This window comes from Xenopus laevis, chromosome 3L, assembly GCF_017654675.1.
Source record: "Xenopus laevis strain J_2021 chromosome 3L, Xenopus_laevis_v10.1, whole genome shotgun sequence".
In the NCBI taxonomy this organism is placed as follows: domain Eukaryota; kingdom Metazoa; phylum Chordata; class Amphibia; order Anura; family Pipidae; genus Xenopus; species Xenopus laevis.
Genome location: NC_054375.1, coordinates 101026324 through 101046341, shown reverse-complemented (window position 1 = coordinate 101046341; position 20018 = coordinate 101026324). Strand labels below are relative to the sequence as shown.

Sequence of the window (20018 nt, the reverse complement as noted above, 5' to 3'; positions counted from 1 at the left end):
TTTCCAGAAAAACCAACTGAGTTTTTGTTGTTGTTGTTGTTTTTTTAAAAATAATGCCAGGCAAAGGCAGGCCGCCACGCAGAGGCCGTGCTAGGGGCCGTGCTGCTATGCAATCCTGTGGCCCTAGCAAATTGCCCAGTTTTAAAAAGCCAATGACCCTGAACTCCCAAAATGCTGAAGAGGTAGTTGACTGGCTTACACAGCACACCCCATCCTCTACCGTTTCTAACTTTACCACAACATCCTCCTCATCCTCCACTGCTATGGCCACCCCACGTAACACTTCCTCCACCACCGGTGCCCCTTCTTCACTGGGGTCAGAGGAGTTATTTTCCCATGAGTTTCTTGAACTGAGTAATGCGCAACCATTATTGCCAGAAGAAGATGAAGGAGATGAGGACCTTACACCAGATTTAATTCTGGCAGAGAACACGATAGAGATGGACATAATGAGTGATGAGGAGGAGGTCCCCGCTGCTGCTTCCTTCTGTGATGTGTCAGAAGAAATTGATGCATCTGAGGAGAATGATGATGAGGAGATTGATGTTTTGTGGGTGCCTAGTAGAAGAGAGCAAGAGGAGGGTAGTTCAGATGGAGAGACGGAGAGTCAGAGAGGCAGTAGGAGAATAAGACTTAGAAGAAGCAGGGAGGACAGCCCGCAGGGATCAGTAGGGCAACAACATGTATCGGCACCTGTGTTCAGCCGGCCAACGCACCCGCCATTGCCGCCAATACCGCCAACTCCGCCAACTTCTACTGTTACCGCCAGATCGCACACTTCCAAAAAGTCAGCAGTGTGGGATTTTTTTAATGTGTGTGCCTCTGACAAAAGCATTGTAATTTGCAATGAGTGCAGTCAGAAACTGAGCCTTGGTAAGCCCAACAGCCACATAGGTACAACTTCTATGCGAAGGCACATGAGCGGCAAGCACAAAGCACTTTGGGAGCAACACCTCAAAGGCAACAGGCAAACTAAAAGCCACACTCCTTCTGGTCCAGCATCTTACTGCTCTACCTCTGCTCTCCTTGACCCGTCTGAACCACCCTCCACTCCGCCTTCCACCTTGACCACCTGTTCCCATTCCCAGTCATCTGCCACCAGCCAAGTTTCTGTGAAGGCCATGTTTGAGCGTAAGAAGCCAATGTCTGACTGTCACCCCCTTGCCCGGCGTCTGACAGCTGGCTTGTCTGCACTCTTAGCCCGCCAGCTTTACCATACCAGCTGGTGGACTCTGAGGCCTTCCGCAAATTTGTAGCAATTGGGACACCGCAGTGGAAGGTACCCAGCCGCAATTTTTTTTCTAAAAAGGGAATACCACACCTGTACCAACATGTGCAGAGCCAAGTTACCGCATCTCTGTCACTTAGTGTTGGGCCAAAGGTCCATATGACTACTGACGCATGGTCCTCCAAGCATGGTCAGGGCAGGTATGTCACCTACACTGCCCACTGGGTGAACTTGGTAATGGCTGGGAAGCAGGGAATGGGTAGCTCAACAACAACAGTGGAGTTGGTGTCACCGCCACGGATTGCACGCGGTTCTGCCACCACCTCTACTCCTCCATCGCTCTCTACCTCGTCTTCTTCTTCTTCTTACTCTGCTGCTGGGTCCTCCTTCTCCTCCTCCACACCTGTGCACCCCCAGCTCCCCCTAGGCTATTCGACGTGCCAGGTACGCCGTTGTCACGCTGTCTTGGGATGACGTGCCTGGAAAGCAAAACCATACCGGATCTGTACTCCTGTCATCTCTGCAGTCACAGGCCGATCGGTGGCTGACCCCACACCAACTGCAGATCGGAAAAGTGGTGTGTGACAATGGAAGCAATCTGTTGGCAGCGTTGAGACTAGGCAATTTAACACATGTGCCCTGCATGGCACATGTGTTAAATTTAATAGTCCAACGTTTTGTCTCCAAGTACCCAGGATTCCAGGACGTTCTCACCCAGTCCAGAAAGGTGTCGGCCCATTTCAGACGTTCCTACACAGCCATGGCACGCCTTGCTGACATTCAGCAGCGCTACAACATGCCAGTCAGGCGTTTGATTTCTGACAGCCAGACTCGCTGGAATTCAACGCTCCTTATGTTGGAACGTCTGCTGCAACAACAAAGGGCCGTCAACGAGTACCTTTTTGAACTGGGTGGTAGGACTGGATCTGCACAGCTGGGGATTTTTTTCCCCCGTTACTGGGTGCTTATGCGCGATGCCTGCAGGCTCATGCGACCTTTTGAAGAGGTGACAAATATGGTCAGTCGCACCGAAGGCACCATCAGCGACCTAATACCCTTCGCTTTATTCCTGGAGCGTGCCGTGCGACGAGTGACAGATGAGGCTGTAGACCAGCGTGACGAGGAGCTGGAAGCGCACGATTTCTGGTCGGAATCACCAGAACGAACCCAGGCACATGCTGCAACGCAGGGAGAGGTGCCAGAAGTGGAGTCAGAGGAGGAAGGTGGCTTTGTGGAGGAGGAGGAGGAGGACCAACAGGAGCAGGCTTCCCAGGGGGCTAGTGGTGACCTTTTGGGGACCCCTGGTCTTGTACGTGGCTGGGGGGAGGAGACCGTGGATGATGCAGTCCTTGATAATGAGGAAGCGGAGATGGATAGCTCTGCATCCAACCTTGTGAGAATGGGGTCTTTCATGCTGTCATGCCTGTTGAAGGACCCCCGTATCAAGAGGCTTAAGGAGAAGGACCTGTACTGGGTCGCAACGCTACTAGACCCTCGGTACAAGCATAAAGTGTCAGAAATGTTACCAACATACCACAAGTCCGAAAAGATGCGGCATTTACAAACCAGCCTGCAAAACATGTTGTACAATGCTTTTAAGGGTGATGTCACTTCAGGAACTCATCAACATTCCAGGGGCAGAGGTGCCAGTAATCCTGCCACGAGCACACCTGCAAGGACAAAGCCCTTTGGCCAGTCTGTAACGTCAGACATGCAAATGTTTTTCTGTCCAAGGCAGCGCCACAACCCTTCTGGATCCACCCTCAAAGAACGCCTCGACCGGCAGGTAGCGGACTACCTGGCATTAACTGCAGATATCGACACTCTGAGGAGCGATGAACCCCTGGACTACTGGGTGCGCAGGCTTGATCTGTGGCCAGAGCTGTCACAATTTGCCATGAACCTCTTGTCTTGCCCAGCCTCAAGTGTGCTCTCAGAAAGGACCTTCAGTGCAGCAGGAGGGATTGTAACTGAGAAGAGAACTCGCCTAGGTCACAAAAGTGTCGATTACCTGACCTTTATTAAAATGAATGAGGGGGGGATCTCGGAGGGTTACTGCACGCCGGAAGACTTGTTCTGACTTCTATGCAGCTGTCCTTCTCTTCAAGCCTCATGACTCCACACACAGCTGTCCTTTAGCGTCCTCCTCCTCCCTCCGCCACCGTTACAAACTAGGGTGCAAACCCTACTGGTTTAATTTTTTCTTGCCTCTGTGCTTCAGTGGCTGCGACCAAAAAAATGCCTATTTTCTGCATTTATATGACATAATTTTTCTGGCCTCTGTGCTTCAGTGGCTGCAACCAAAAAAATTTATATTTTCAGCATTTATATGGCATAATTTTTCTGTCAACTGTGCTTCAGTGGCTGCGACCAAAAAAATGCATATTTTCTGCATTTATATGGCATAATTTTTCTGGCCTCTGTGCTTCAGTGGCTGCAACCAAAAAAATTACTATTTTCAGCATTTATATGGCATAATTTTTCTGGCAACTGTGCTTCAGTGGCTGCGACCAAAAAAATGCATATTTTCTGCATTTATATGGCATAATTTTTCTGGCCTCTGTGCTTCAGTGGCTGCAACCAAAAAAATTTATATTTTCAGCATTTATATGGCATAATTTTTCTGTCAACTGTGCTTCAGTGGCTGCGACCAAAAAAATGCATATTTTCTGCATTTATATGGCATAATTTTTCTGGCCTCTGTGCTTCAGTGGCTGCAACCAAAAAAATTTATATTTTCAGCATTTATATGGCATAATTTTTCTGGCAACTGTGCTTCAGTGGCTGCGACCAAAAAAATGACTATTTTCAGCATTTATATGGCATATTTTTTCTGGCCTCTGTGCTTCAGTGGCTGTGGCCAAAAAAACTGGGCAAACAATGCCTACAAGGTCAACGACGTTGACCTTGTAGGCATTGTTTGCCCAGTTTTTTTGGCCACAGCCACTGAAGCACAGAGGCCAGAAAAAATATGCCATATAAATGCTGAAAATAGTCATTTTTTGCCATACGTTGACTCAACGTATATGGCAAAAAATGACTATTTTCAGCATTTATGTGGCATATTTTTTCTGGCAACTGTGCTTCAGTGGCTGCAACCAAAAAAAACTGGGCAAACAATGTCTACAAGGTCAACGTATGGCGAAAAATTACTATTTTCAGCATTTATATGGCATATTTTTTCTGGCAACTGTGCTTCAGTGGCTGCGTCCAAAAAAACTGGGCAAACAATGTCTACAAGGTCAACGTATGGCGAAAAATGACTATTTTCAGCATTTATATGGCATATTTTTTCTGGCAACTGTGCTTCAGTGGCTGCGTCCAAAAAAACTGGGCAAACAATGCCTACAAGGTCAACGTATGGCAGTTGTTTAAAGAGAACAGTAGATTACTAGCCAGCAAAGCTACCTAAGCTAAAATGTCCCTCAAATCCCTGCAGACTTCTGTCCCTCCAATACAGAGCAGTATCAAGCAGATTACTAGCCAGCAAACTTACTATCATATGTCCCTGAAATCACTAACAGCTCTCCCCCTACACTATCTCTTCCAAGCACACACAGGCAGATTTTTCAGATACATTTTTGCCCTTGATCCCCCTCTGGCATGCCACTGTCCAGGTCGTTGCACCCTTTAAACAACTTTAAAATCATTTTTCTGGCCAGAAATGTCTTTTCTAGATGTTAAAGTTCGCCTTCCCATTGAAGTCTATGGGGTTCGCGAACCGTTCGCGAACCGCTCGCATTTTTGCGCAAGTTCGCGAATATGTTCGCGAACTTTTTTTCCGACGTTCGCTACATCCCTAGAGATAAAAACAGCCATTGTGCACAAAATAATTATGGTTCAAAAGATATTCCACAGATTCCAAGATAAATTCATTCTGTTCCTCTGAATATAACCTTTAATGTTCCAACCAAAATTTCAATGCTTTTAAACCCAAATGAGTGTATAGCTTTAAGAAATGTAGAGGATGTGTATACTATTGTCTATAAAGCTATGCCTCTTTGTATAATACATTTATGCCCTGAAGAAGTGACCCATGTGGATACGAAACGCGTTGGCTGATTAACACTGATCATGTAGCATATCACGCTTTTAATATGATGAAATAAAGAAAGACGTTTTAATACACTCTGTGAGAGATTGCAGTGGATTTCGGTCAGCAACTGTTATATGTGTGTTTAAACACCACTTTGCCGAGTGGGTGTGTCCGGGAACCCTCAGAGGATCTCTGGGAAATAGACTGGTGAGCTCCTCGCGTCGTGTACGAGTGAAGTGTTGTATTATTGGGCCCAGCAGAGGCTATAATGGCAAACAAAAAGAAAGACGTTTTAATACACTCCGTGAGAGATTGCATTGGATTTCGGTCAGCAACTGTTATATGTATACTTACTGTGTTTATTTACTTACTGTATGTCTACAGAAGTTACAGAAGCAATCCATTATAATTCATGTACCTACTTTTTCCATCTGATGTTGTTCCAGTGCATTGAATGCATTGGTGTTCATTATTATCTGAACACTTGACCACATACAGTATCTCTCTCCATGCATCATCAAATGGCATGACAGGAGATGATAATCATCTATGGGAAAAGGTTTAATGGGAGACACTACAGATGACTCACATACTATATATCCCAAATTATTTCTGGGGCTATTCTAAATACTAACATATTCCATTTCCTTGGGGTCCATTTGAATCAGGGAAACCTCATTGAATGTTATCATATAAAAAAAAAAAAACTATGAAACATTTTTGTTGGTTTTTAGTCAGATGTGACCAGTAGGTATTAAGCTTGTAAAGCAGTAATCCCCAACAAGTGGCTCGTGAGCAACATGTCACTCACCAACACCAAGAATGTTGCTCCCAGTAGGCCTCAAAGTAGGCGTTTATTTTTTAATCCTAGGCTTGGAGGCAATTTTAATTGCATAAAAACTAGGTTTACTGCCAAGAAGAGCCTTCTGTGGTTGTTAGTCAAAATAGGGGCTACAGAATAGCCAATCAAAGCCATTATTTGTCACCCCAGGAACTTTTTTCATGCTTGTGTTGCTCTCAAACTCTTTATACATTTCAATGTGACTCACGGGTAAAAAAAGGTTGGGGATCCCTGGTCTAAAATCTGCCACTTGTCTAGTAACCCATAGCAACCAATCAGCAGCTAGCATTTATTGAAAACAATCATCTGGTTGGTTGCTGTAAGTAACTAGATGTACCCAAGACATAGAGTTTTTTTCTAACCACTTTTTCATTAAAAAAAATCTAAAATGTATTTTTTGTTTTCATGTTTAGGTGTTTAGGTGTTTGGACTTGAAGGAAGGCACCATGCAGGCCAACATCTTCCCATTCTATCCTCAGCCCAGGACACCTTTCAAGTTTGACACCAAAATCATTGAAATCATTATTATCTGCATTGTCACTGCATGTACTTTTATCATAATACTTCCCGGAATTAGAGGAAAATCAGTAAGTCTTGGGCCTTCAGTAAAAACAACAAAACTAACAAACAAAAGGGTAAATGAATTACTGGATCAGTAATATAACTGGGGTTGAACTTTGCACAGCAGATTTTGCTTATGATTATGTGGTATCCAAACCCTAATTTTATATGCAGATCTGAGAATATTTTATCTGTGAAGCTAAAAGTCATATACAGTTGTCTAGCACTTTAAAGTCTCATGGCTTTAATCAGTGTTTAGTCAAACCGAATGCAGCAAAAAGCACTAGGATTTGGCTTACTTGTAAATCAAAGTAGTCTTACTAATTCAGGCTCATAGGGTTGGTTTTATAAGATCTGCCGTTTTCAAGGCACAGTCAGTTACTTGAGGCTGCTGAAAACAAAAAAAAGCCAAAAATTTATCAAAATAAATTTGCCATTCTTAACAACAATTTGTCTCTGATGGATCTACAGACAGTCTCAATCAAATTTACAAATTGCAATAAAAGTTTAGACTCATTACTTTTCCAACAGAACAACACAGAACATTCCTGCAAAATGCAGTTTATTTACACTAGTAAAGTGAAGTCCATTATTCAGAATTGTGCTTAGAATGGGCACAATGGGAGTCTGAAAGACTATTTGGTCTATTAGCTATTGGTGATTTTTGTTTTCACTATTAAGCTCCTAAATACTTTGAGGGTATATTCTATCAGGGCAGTGGTTAAAGTTAAAAGTTCATTTTATTGATAAATCATGTAATATTATACCTGGGTCTAAACTCTCAATTCACATATTTAAAAATTGGGGGGGATTCATCTTTGTAGATGAATCGATCAATTCCTTCAATTTTGTTTTACTAATTTACTTATTTTGTTTACTAATATGATTGATCAAGCTATTCAACTCCCTCCACCCCTTTTTACAGATTCCTACCACTAAGTCAGGTTTTCAACACAGGTGGCTTATTTATGAAATTTATTGTTTAATAAAAAAGAGTCTGACCAAACTAGAATCCACGATTGGACCTTATTTATTATTAAAAAAGCACAATTTAATCGGATCGGGAACACACACTAAAGTTTTTTCCCATTGACTTATATACAACCTTGGTAGTTCTGAGATGCCGGATTTTAGGATTCTGACTTTTTCAATCCTTGGTGTATAATAAAACAAATAAAATGTGAGTTTTTTTTCCCACAAAAAAACGTGGATTCTATAGTGGACACGCACGCATGAGTACAGTGGGGGCGGTGTCGACGGCAGTGGAGGTTGCTATGTTGTGGTGGGAGTTGTTTGCAGCTGGGGGGCCCTCCAGTCCGACACTGGACACAGGCAGAAAGGCTACCTCTCTGTGTAAGGAAATGGGGGTGCTACTTGCCACTGCAAGGAGCAGATGGAGCCATGACCAGGTGACTGAGAGTCTAATTTACTGAGGAAAACTGAGGCAAACCTGAGCAATCACCCCAAAGAAGGATCAGGGTGACCCCAAACATGTATGTGCTTTCTTACTGGTAGTCCATGAGGGGTGGAGTTTAATTTATCTTTCTATAACCCCAATCTCCATTTCGACTTCTGGGATAGCAACAATCTCTTGCTACAGCCAATATAAGTGCAAACTTAAAGGGGAACTATCACAAAGAAATTTAATATAAGCTTCATCTTACTAAATTAATCAATTAAAAATTCTATACCAACATAGTAAGTAACATAGTAAGTAAGATTGAAAAAAGACACATGTCCATCAAGTTCAACCTTTTACATTTCTGAAATAATTAAGTTACTCTTCACTATCTCCCTCTCAGCAATCAGTCTCTGTGTGAGAGTGAGACTTTGATTGACAGTTGGGACTGATACATCCTTTGAGAGAGTGCTCCCTTTGCCTTCAAGATGTAGAGAGCCCTCTTTCTAAATAATCGACAAACACTGTCTCTCTACATACAAGATTTGTGCCAAAGCCAGTTATTTTGCTAGATTTATTTGTGCTGGAGTCAGTTATTTGAGTTAATGCTAACACATCTGCTAGGAAAAGGATGCATTAGACCTACCTGTCAATCAAAACTGACCCCCTACTCATGCATAAAGAAAGAATGAAGAGAGACAGATTGCTGAGAGGGGAGTAGTGAAAACTAACTTAAAATATTTTTGAAAAATGACAAAATGTTTTAGAAAGATTCTTATTTTCATCTTCTCAATATTTCCCCTTTAAAGACTCTAGCAAGTTATATTTGCTGGTTTGCACCATTAGAATTTTAGTTATATTCATATTTATGGTCATCTCTTCTGCATACAAAAAAGAAATGCATACATAATGAGACGAAATTGGAATGTCCTTGTCCTGCCCCAGACCACATACATATTACACATACCCCCAAACATAAAGGGCAGATTTATCAAAGGTCGAGGTGAATTTTCAAATGAAAAAAATTTGAATTTCAAGCTATTTTTATGAAAAAAATTTGTATATCGAAATTTATCATGTACTGTCTCTTTAAAAATTTGACTTCGACCATTCGCCATCTAAAAACCTGTCAATTTGCTGTTTTAGCCTATGGGGGACCTCCTAGAACCTACTTGGAGTCAATTGATGGACTTTAATCTTTTTGGGGGGAAAAACTGTGAATTGAATTTCGATCAAATTCGCTATTCCTTTGATTCGTAAGAATTGAATTCAGCCGAATATGGACCTATTCGATCGAAAATGGACCTATTTGACCAAAAAAAACCTTTGACTTAATTTCGGTTGGTCTTTTTGAATTCGAATTTCGAAGTATTTTCAATTCGAAATTCGACCCTTGATAAATATGCCTCATACTGTGTTAAAAAAGCAAAACATATTTCAGTATACACTTTCAAGCTAAGAATATATAAATAAAATACAAAAAAGAAGAAAACCCATTTTTCTAGCTCTCACTCCTTCATTTTTAACAGTAGTATTTCTTTATTTTTTGTGCCATTTATTTGTGCAATCACATCTTATCTAAAATCTACTACCAACCTTACTATAAAGTGCAATAATTGTGCCAAATTGTACCTAATATAAGGTACTATTTTTGTGCCTATAACCATAATTCACATTATCTATTTTTTATTTCCTTTACTATGTGATGGAAATAGCATTTCCCCTTTTTAAAATAACAGTGCACCGACTGATACATTTATAAATGAGTTTGTTAAATCTAGCTCCATAGGCAAGGTGGCATAATTAGCAACTATATATTTTTTTAATCTCAAATTTGACCATGTTAGGTAGAAAAATAGATACAATTAAAATGCAAAGGAAACGCATAAAAAAAACCAAATGGTACCTACATAAACATTTACCTTGTAAATTACATACAGGTGCTTTCTTAGAACCTTTCCATGCAAGTTTTAACTACAATGGTTCCTACCTGTGAACTTTCCCAGTAAATAATACATTGTTATCTTTTTTCATATGATTTCTTACAGAGATCAATTTGGCTTTTGAGAATATTAACAAGTCTATTTATTGGCGCGGTAATTTTAGGTAAGTAGTGTTTGGGTAAGTTAACTGTTGTAAATCAATATAACCCTATGAAAGCACTGGGAAGGAAAATAAAGTAAATAAGTAAATAAAGTAACTCATAGTGAGTCACCCCGAGGTTATTCAATGTGTAACGCATGTTAATGGACAGCTTGAAATGACGCAATGACGCATCAGATCATACAGAGATACACATCTTAAAGTTGGCTGATGACCCCATATGTGACACTGTGTACTCAAGAGTATCCAGTGGTTATTAAAAATGATTTATAGAGAAAACCAGAGGAGATGATAACCAACACTGGGATTTCTTGTCTTGAATTTGGGTGAACACCCAGCCTTTGCAAAGGTTACAAAATAAAAGATGACTTGTAAATTGAAAAGCTTAATTTCAGGTTTTAAATCAGATATTTTGAGTCAAGTCAAGCTCCAGATATAATGCAGTCTGTGCTTCTCGTGGTGGGCCCCAACTACAGTGAAAAGAAAGGGGAGGGGGATAAAGTCCAGGGGAAAGTACATACTCCCATGTAACTCAGTGTAAACAGTTTACTAAACCGGTTAAGCAATGGCATTTATACATGAAATATATGTTTGTAATATACTATGCAGAAATTGCGAAGCAGCCCTCCAGTATCTGTTAAATAGGTGTACATATAAACTAAGCAGTTACTATATGCTGCAAAGCTGATTAGTTAATTGCTGCCAATGTAGTCTACAGTGTGCATTACAGCTGACTAGAAAGACCTGCCCCATGGGGATATTATGAACTCAGTTTAATATTTATAAAGTGAAAATACTTGTAAAATGCTGCATCGTCTGCTTCTCTCCTGTTTGATCAAACACGGATTCCAGATTAGCAAAATATTTCCCTTATATGTCTTTTTGGGTTGTAATATAGATCATTTTTCAGTCTGGTGTAACATCAGCTACATCAATGTACTGTATATTGTGCAGCAAAGCTAGAGGCATCTACCAAATGTCTGCTTCATGTTTAGTTTCCTTTTCACACTTCACATCTTTGAGTTCATTTCTCAGCAGAGTGAAATTTATCATGCTTTAGAAGAGTTTCTCATCATTTAATTGCTTCATGAGTCAACTAGGGTTCCATTATCCACAGGTTGCCTTTCAAATGCAGTGATGAATTTGCCACTGCACCTCTGAGTTCTGTACAAGCTAAACAAACCACTTGCAGCACTTTTTCTAAAGTGACGCTTAGTTAATACTTCGTTTTTCAAATTAAAGTTGCTGCTTTTTTTTATTTGCTATTATTTTTATGAATTCACATTGTCACATCTATCTGTTTATCTATGATTTCATAAATTATTGATCCTGCTTTATGTTAGCTGTTAATTTCACTAGTGACTGGGAGATGGGAACTATCACTGCTACAACTGTATACAAGTCTTTCAGCCATTCCATGTTAAATGCCAGCATTGGACTCTGGATCGGCCTAAAAGGGCTAAACATCACTCTTATAGGTAAGATTTTAGTATAATTACTTCAGTATATGAGCAATGAAATGCAATTTTATACACTTACCCACTTACAAAATCTGGTTGCCTAATATATCCATGATTGTATAGGCAAATGGGATGGGGATGAGTTGCCCTTTTTTGGTTTTGTGGAACATTTCAACAAGGCAGTGGCAGATGGTTACATATGAGACCTATAACATTAAAAAGGTGGTTAAAAACCACTTGGACATTATACAGGCAGATGCTAGTTTTACAAAAATAATCCCAGATAGACCTATGGTGTGTCACAGGAGAGGTGCAAATTTGAGAGATTTACTTGTAAAGAGCAATCCTGTTAATTGCTACCAGAAAAAACAGTGTACTTGGCTACGGAACGACAAACCCGGGTGCTTTAATTATTCGAACCGCACCTCCCGGTAATAGTTTTCTACACCCACAAACTGGCAAGCGATTACTCATTAAACATCACATTACCTGTGTAACTACACATGTCATCTACCTCATAACCTGCCCATGTGGGTTGTCTTACGTAGGGAAGACTGATCAGACTTTATGATTACGCAGGGACGGACATCGATCAGCTATCAGTACCGCATTCCAAGACGGACATACTAACAATCCGGTGGCCAATCATTTTTTGCAGATTGGACATAAATATATTGCCGTAGATCATATTCCCCCACCACTTAGAGGTGGTGATAGATTCAAAATGCCTCTTCAGAGAGAAGTATTTTGGATCAAAAAATTAAATACAATGGCACCATCGGGACTGAATGAACACTGCTCTTTTCTTTGCTATTTAAACCAAAGTTAATTGTTTGAGGTGCAGGCGTTCTGCCTTAACTGTGATTTTTCACTATAACATTTTCTACTATTTGTTCACGGGTCGTTATAACATTTTCCTCCACTGCTTTAATACTATGAACGTGATAAGCATGCAGCTGAATTACACCCAGCTTTCCCTTAATTAAGGATTGTGCAATTGTCACATGATCACTGACATAGCCCGGGGTTGGTTGAGTCTGGGCGTGTTTTAACTATTTATACAAGTGATTTATTAATTAGCAATTCATGGTCTTGAGAATGGTCTTAGATACAGACCGAAACGTCAACCTGCTTTTTAAATGTATTTAATAAAGAATAGGATTTTTTAAGTTTTTCTAAAAATCCTTGTGTGCATCCTCTTTCTTTTGGATTTTTTCTAAATACAGCTGCAATGGATAGCACCAAGGTAATCTAGTTGGGATTATTTAGCTATGTTTTTGGTGTGCTGAACTACTCTGTATTTTATATATATATATATAGATAGATAGATAGATAGATAGATAGATAGATAGATAGATAGATGTTTTCTGTGCAGGATGGTTACTCTCTATCAGAAGGCTTATTTATGAAAAAAACCCGAATGTATACAACTCAAATCAATGCAACCGAATACTAAAGTTATCGGTAAAAAAAAACTTGATGTGATTGAATTTTTCGAGGGCAAACCACAGAAAAAAACACGGAAATCATGAAGGCTAAAAAATTCTTCAAATGGACCTCTGCCACTGACTTCTACATGACCATGGCAGATGTTAGCTGAAGTATTTTCAGATTGAAGCTTTTTGCAGCTTCAGGGGCATAATAAATCTTGAAAAATTCAAGTTTTTTTTTTTAATCCTGAAAAATGTGTGTTTTCACTGAAACTACCCTCGAAAGCTCAAATTTTTCGTGATAAAAACCAACTCGACCTTTAATAAATAACTAATAAATAATTATAAGTATCTCTATGTTAGACTGTGCAAACAAAGGGACACAAATAAAATACCATTTAATTTTAACCCTGGTTTTTGGTGTAATATACATGATACCTCTATAAATGTGTTTCTTGATACCATACTGATCTAGGAATGAAAAATTCTCCTTTTCTTACAGCTACATTATAGTGATTCCAAAACATAAATGTAATATTGTATATTAATATAGTGTATTAGCATGAAAGTGACATGTATGTTTTCATTTTACTAACACAAACATTTACTACAGATTGCTTTAGCATTCATACAACTGGTAACCTTGTTGCTAAGATACTTTCTCATGTGTTGAAATAAAAGTACTTAGGGACTGACTGACATTGCCTATTGATCCCCATAGTAACCTGTTGTATAAATGCAGTAAAGACCACTTTAAATGACTCAACATAAGTCCAAATATTTGCCATGAAAAACATTCTGGTTACCATAGAAATTAAAAAGATCCCTTTCTTTACAGGAAATCCTGAGTACCAACTTAATGAGACCATAAACTACAATGAGGAATTTGCCTGGGAATCTGCAAACCAGTTTGAAACTAGTTACAAAGATGCCTTAGAAAGAGGACTCCCATTTCCAATTGTTTATGTTGCTGAAAAATTCACTATTAGCAGTGACTGTGGACTTTTTCAGCAGTACTGCATTTCAACATACTACTCATCTGGAATAATGTGGTATGTTTTGCCAAGAGCAGACTACCCAGAATTTTAGTAAAATAAGAGTACAATTGATTTGTGAATGTGTTTCTTACAATATCTGTGTCTTGTCCTTGGACAAGTTATTATTTAGGCTTTAATTTAAAAAGACTAATATACTGTGCAGCATGTTTATGAAAAGTTGAAAAAAGAGTTCATCCTTATATAATACCCCTAAAATATGATGCTTGTGGAATTCCCTCTGGTATAGCGTGAACATTTTATTTTCACTCTTTTATAAATTTGCTATCCCTAGCATTTGTTGCATTTATTTGTAAAAAGATTTTTTATCACATAACCATCATGAACCATTACATATCCTTTCAATGTTTAATACTAGTCAGTATAAAAAGTCATTGGAAAAGTAATAGAAAGTAACATAGATGTAATTTTAGAGGTAATTTGAAAACTTTCTTCTTGATTAATATTTCATTTGTGTTCTCTATAACAGGATAGCCTTCTGCTCATGGATTCTGTACAATGTGCTCTTCTCCATGCCAGTTATACTGTATGGTATCTACATGATGTTTGTAACTGCCATCTGCATGTTAGTATCCTTGATATCATTTGCCAGTGTCAGAAAGGCGCCAGTGTGTAATATTCAGTTTGGAAATTCTATTCTGAAAACTCACTTTGGGGTTTCTTATTGGTTGAGTTTAATAACAGGTAAGTTTTCAATGCATGCAGAAATAAATTTCATAAACAAAATTCATAGAGAAAACAGTTTTGCTCAATGCCACTGATTTGGATACTCATTTGCTCATTCACTCACCACTAATATCCCATATGACATCACAACCTCTCCTCCAAACCTCTCTTCGGAAAGGCGCATATTAAATATTTCTTAAATATTTCTGGTTTTTACGTTTTTTAAGACTTTTTATTTTCATTCAAAGACCAAAGGGGTCTAGGAAAATGTCATTGTTACTGATTTATAGTAAGACTAAAGGGAGAGTTGCAGATCTGGGATTTCTGTCTATGCCTCCTTTGGGAAGAATAAATGGACGCCAATATATAGAATTACTGTACATGTCAATTCTGCTCGGTGTCTCATGCTCATTGGTTTGTGAATGAGCCTTCACAAAGCAAGGATATGACATTCTTTGCAACAGAATTAAAAAAAAGTAGATCCAATTGAGGAATTTAGTGGAAACCCATGAAAATCTACAAAAATGGCTGCTGTTTTTCCTTCTCAATGTAACTGAATGTGTCTCAGTGGGACATGGGTTTTTACTATTGAGTGTTGTTCTTAGATCTACCAGGCAGCTGTTATCTTGTGTTAGGGAGCTGCTATCTGGTTACCTTCCCATTGTTCTGTTGTTTGGCTGCTGGGGGGGGAAGTGAGGGGGGGTGATATCACTCCGACTTGCAGTACAGCAGTAAAGAGTGATTGAAGTTTATCAGAGCACAAGTCACATGACTTGGGGCAGCTGGGAAATTTACAAAATGTCTAGCCCCATGTCAGATTTCAAAATTGAATATAAAAAAATCTGTTTGCTCTTTTGAGAAATGGCTTTCAGTGCAGAATTTTGCTGGAGCAGCACTATTAACTGATTCATTTTGAAAACATTTTTTTTCCCCATGACAGTATCCTTTTCACTATATATCCTCTGGAATGTTGCTGCAATTAGCAAAATCTGTTTATCATAATCAGCAAGAATGTCATGATGTTAAGGTGTTGATTGTAAACACGATAATGGGTGTTCCCGAAATGCGTATGTGTCCATTACACTCCAGCCACCAGGCTTTTTTAATGATTCAATAAATAGCATTTATTTTTACAATATGAGGCGGTGTGCCAACTACTTTTAAAGGAAAAAACAAGTTTGAATAGAGGCGAGGGGGGGTGCTAAATCTATTGTCTGCTACATACAATGCTGTTTTGGTACCTCTTCCTGGAAGGTTAGATAACATCTCAAATCTTGAATCATGCTAATAAAATCAACACCTAACTTCATGACATCCTTGTGGATTATGATAAACAGATTATTCTGATTGGAGCAACATTTCAGGGTATTTATTCCAGAAACCTCTTTTTACAAGTTATTCTGAATTGAGAAAGCCAGTTGGAAGACTGGTGAAACATCTTCAAGAAAAACACAGCAAGTCCAGTTGATTTGACTTATTTCTGCAGATATACCATGACCTGGATAGCCGAGAATCTTCACAAACATGTTCCTGGCTAAATTTAGATTACGTCAATATGCAGTTTGCCCTATAGCAACTTTCCAAAATCTTTTTTTTTTTTCAATCTTTTTTTTTAATGAGGAAATCGTGCATTACAACATATCCGTTAACATCGTCACAGACATCTCGCAAACATAGACAGTATTGAGTACATCTCTTATACTAACAATGATGCCGATAAGCCGAAACTAAATAGCAAGCATGGCAGACGACATGATAAATAAACAAGTATCAAGTCTTTGTAGTATAAAGAGTAGGCTCTGCACTTTTCTTTATATACGTATATATCAATAAAAGAAAAGAAGAACTGCAGTATACATAATAAAAGAAAGGAGAAGGAAAGGAAAAAACAATAGAAGAAAATAAAAGGCAAAGAAAGGAAACTAATAAAAAATTATGAATAAAGAAAGTAAAATAAAAAAAATAAAAAAAGGGGGGGGTTCCAAAATCTTTTTAACTCACGTGGTCCCTAACATATGAAGGTTGTAGGGAAGATTCTGAGATAACAAAATGGCAGCCTTATCTTATACCTACAGTATAAAAAATACATGCATCTGAGTAGCAGTGGAAGCAGAAGCTGTTTCATTTATGCTTTAGGTTTTCCATAAAACAAACAAAGTGATTATTACAATTGAAGCAATATACTTAAGGGAATTTCTAAGCACCTTCAAATGTTATTACTGCATTTAATGTATAGGAGAAATGCAGTGCTTCCAGTTAGGCTCCTGAGTAGCCCATAACAGCAAAGACAGAGAAAGTCTTCCCTAACAAACAATAAAGGCTCTTTGTGAACCAAGTTTTATGGGAAGTAAATTTGAGAAGCACAACAATAAATAAAACAATAGCACAATAATCATAAAAGTAATGGCTGTACTTTATAATTCTCAGCATTGCAGCACTAACCTAAATAATGTATTTTAATATATTTACCATATATAGCATTGCCCTTTATACAGTTAGCATCTATATTCCTGTCAGGTAGATTCTCTTGACAATTAAAAAAAAAAAGAAGAAAACTATTGACAATAAATACTTAATGTATTTACAAATTACTTGAATATAGGTATAAAGAAATGTCAAACCTTTGGGTCTAATGTTAAAATTCTACCCACAGCATTTCTATACACCTCCCTGGCAGTTTTAATCTGTTATGTATAAATCTGTTATGTTGCATTCTGACTTTTCACAAAGGCATCAACTACTGCCCTCTGGTGCCTATCGGTAAACATGAAACAAAATATACAGAGGAAATGTTCAGATAACCCCTAAATGATAAGTAAATAAATTATATTTTACTGCCTTTGGATCAATTAGAAATTCCACAGGATTCAGAGGCTGAACTTTAACTAGTATGTAACTATGTTAACAAATAATGGAATGCATTTATTATTCCTGGAACAAAAGTTTTGCTAAAATTTACAAATTTCTATTTTTTTTTAAACAAATCATATTTTCTCGTTAAAAATATGTGTAGTGAAAACAGTTGAAGTCCCATGGAAGTCAATAGGAGCTGCACTAATCCTGTTGGCCTTTTTTTTTAACCAATCAGAGGTTTTAGGATTTTTTTTCACTAATAACTGTCCGGAAAACATTTTTAGAGTTTATATAGAGATATTCGTAATTCTGAAATGCATCGTTCAGTGGGGTTTTTTTCTGTTCGTTCTTTTTGGATTTGGATCTTTTGATAACTTTCATAGCATTCATGGTTTTATAGAAATATGTAATAAAAATCACAAGCATTATTTAAAATGGCACTTTTGTCGCAGGCGAATATTACATTGCACGTTATTGCTAAGCAAAGGTTTAGCGTTAACATCTTCTCTGGAGTTTTGTTAAATATCTTTACACAAAAAATGCTTTGCGATTGCAAAATGTTATTATATACACTGTGAATGTTCGCAAAAGCCATTTGGTCTCAAGTGATGAAGTCGCTGAGGTCTGTAATCAGTGAAAAAGGAAGCAAACGTGGTGGCTAATGTTCGCAAGCATCCTTGCGCAGGTTTTTTGCACTAATGAAACATATTACATTCGCCCCAATAGACTTCAATTGTAGTTTCAGAAATCTCTAATAACACTAACATTTGACCTTGCTGCCTAGTCCTCCAATGAGAGCAGAGAAGCTAACTAAGCAGTCCATGGCTCTGGCAAAAAAAATAGTGGGTTGATACCATGGTGGGTTCATGACAGAAGAGTGAGATAAGCAAGCAGGTCTAGGGATAGTGTTACTCCCTTTAAATCATTTTAGTAAAGGCTTGAGACAAAAAACACGGGTCACTATGAATTTAATCCCATGGGCACAAGTTAATATACATGATTGTAGAAGAAAAAAAGAAACTGCAGTCTAAACTGGATAATTTACAATTTATCCAGTTGAATAGGGAAAGGTGTAAGAGAGGGTGGGGTCACGGGAATGATGGTAACTGGTGATACAGGTTTGGGCAGTGATAAGATGGTTCATTATATTTGATTCATTCTGATGTTATATTTAGAATCTGAAAATAAGAATATAACTAAAAGAAAACGTTGTTTCTGTTTTTGTTTCAGGACTGCTTTGCCTCATCATTAGCTTGGTACTTCTATTTTTATATAAAACACAGCCAAAGGTTCTCCAGCTTATCTTTAGCTATGGTGAAGAAGAGGACCTCTCAAATAAATCAGAAAATGAAGAGGAACACAGTTCAGCCCTAAGCTTAAATGAGATACTATGAATTGTGCTAGTACTTTCGAGACTCAATGCACATTATGTTATGAAGGACAGCATTATGGTAGATGGATTTTCTTCAGAAGATGATCACTCATATACTTTGCTTTTTTGACCCGCTATTTTCTAGTTAAAACACCAATCAGACAGTTCCTTGAGATAAATAAACTGCACGAAACTCAGATTTATAAAGCGCAGCTTTTACTTTGCTTTGGAAAATAACTTTGTTGTGTGAAGTACAGAAGAAAAGAGAAGCTTAAAGCTACTTGATCCTTAAGTGATTTTAAGCATGTTTCCAGTTGTTTTTTTAAAGGACAAAACCTTGAAAAGGAAAATATTGCAAATTATTTCAAAAAGTACAGGCCACTCAGGCGTGAACCATTGGGAAGTCAGATGATGTATCTGTCTGCTCTCAGTCTTGCAATAATGCCTCTCATAGCTAACACCGACATTTTTATTGGGTGCAATTAGAGACAAAAGCTCCAGGTCCCACTTTTTGTTGGGTCCTCCAGAAAATCCACCAATAAAAAGCTTCAGTATTGTGTTTTTGAAGTAATTCTATAGCTGTTACTGTATATATAGTTTACCTTGAACCTTCTTCTTTCATGTTATGTTGGCATGGCAAAATTTTATTTAACTTAGATCCTTCCTAGTCTGACGTAAGCCCCATACCCTTCAATCACATTAAAGTATTTTTACCTGGGCTATAAAAATGTACTTAGCTTAATACCATTTATCCATAGCAACTAATCGACAAGTGACATTCCAGTTTGAAAGCAAACATCTCTTGCAATAGGTTACTACACCTTATGTAAATATGCAATTTTTATTCCACAACAGGGCTCAATTGCAAAAGGGGGCCATGTTTTTCCCACAATACACTTTGTCGACCTGGTAATGTACCTGCCACTCTCAGGCATGATTCTCTGTGCTTCCTAAATGCAAAGAGTTTTGCATACAGGAGACAGGGGTGAAACATTGGTCTCCCCTTTATTATCT

The 20018-nt window shown here is 38.4% G+C and overlaps 1 protein-coding gene across 1 annotated transcript in view; it reads left to right on the top strand.

The window, feature by feature from the left end:
- Positions 1-19310, top strand: part of duoxa1.L (dual oxidase maturation factor 1 L homeolog) — a gene marked incomplete at its 3' end in the record, with an annotated part of 34038 nt that extends 14728 nt beyond the window's left edge. Inside the window, 6 exon segments of the mRNA NM_001093383.1 lie at positions 6527-6692; positions 10114-10171; positions 11512-11646; positions 13897-14110; positions 14583-14797; positions 18863-19310. Coding sequence (NP_001086852.1) covers positions 6552-6692; positions 10114-10171; positions 11512-11646; positions 13897-14110; positions 14583-14797; positions 18863-19026 — 927 coding nt within the window. The 5' untranslated portion in view covers positions 6527-6551.
- Between the last annotated feature and the right edge of the window lie 708 nt (positions 19311-20018).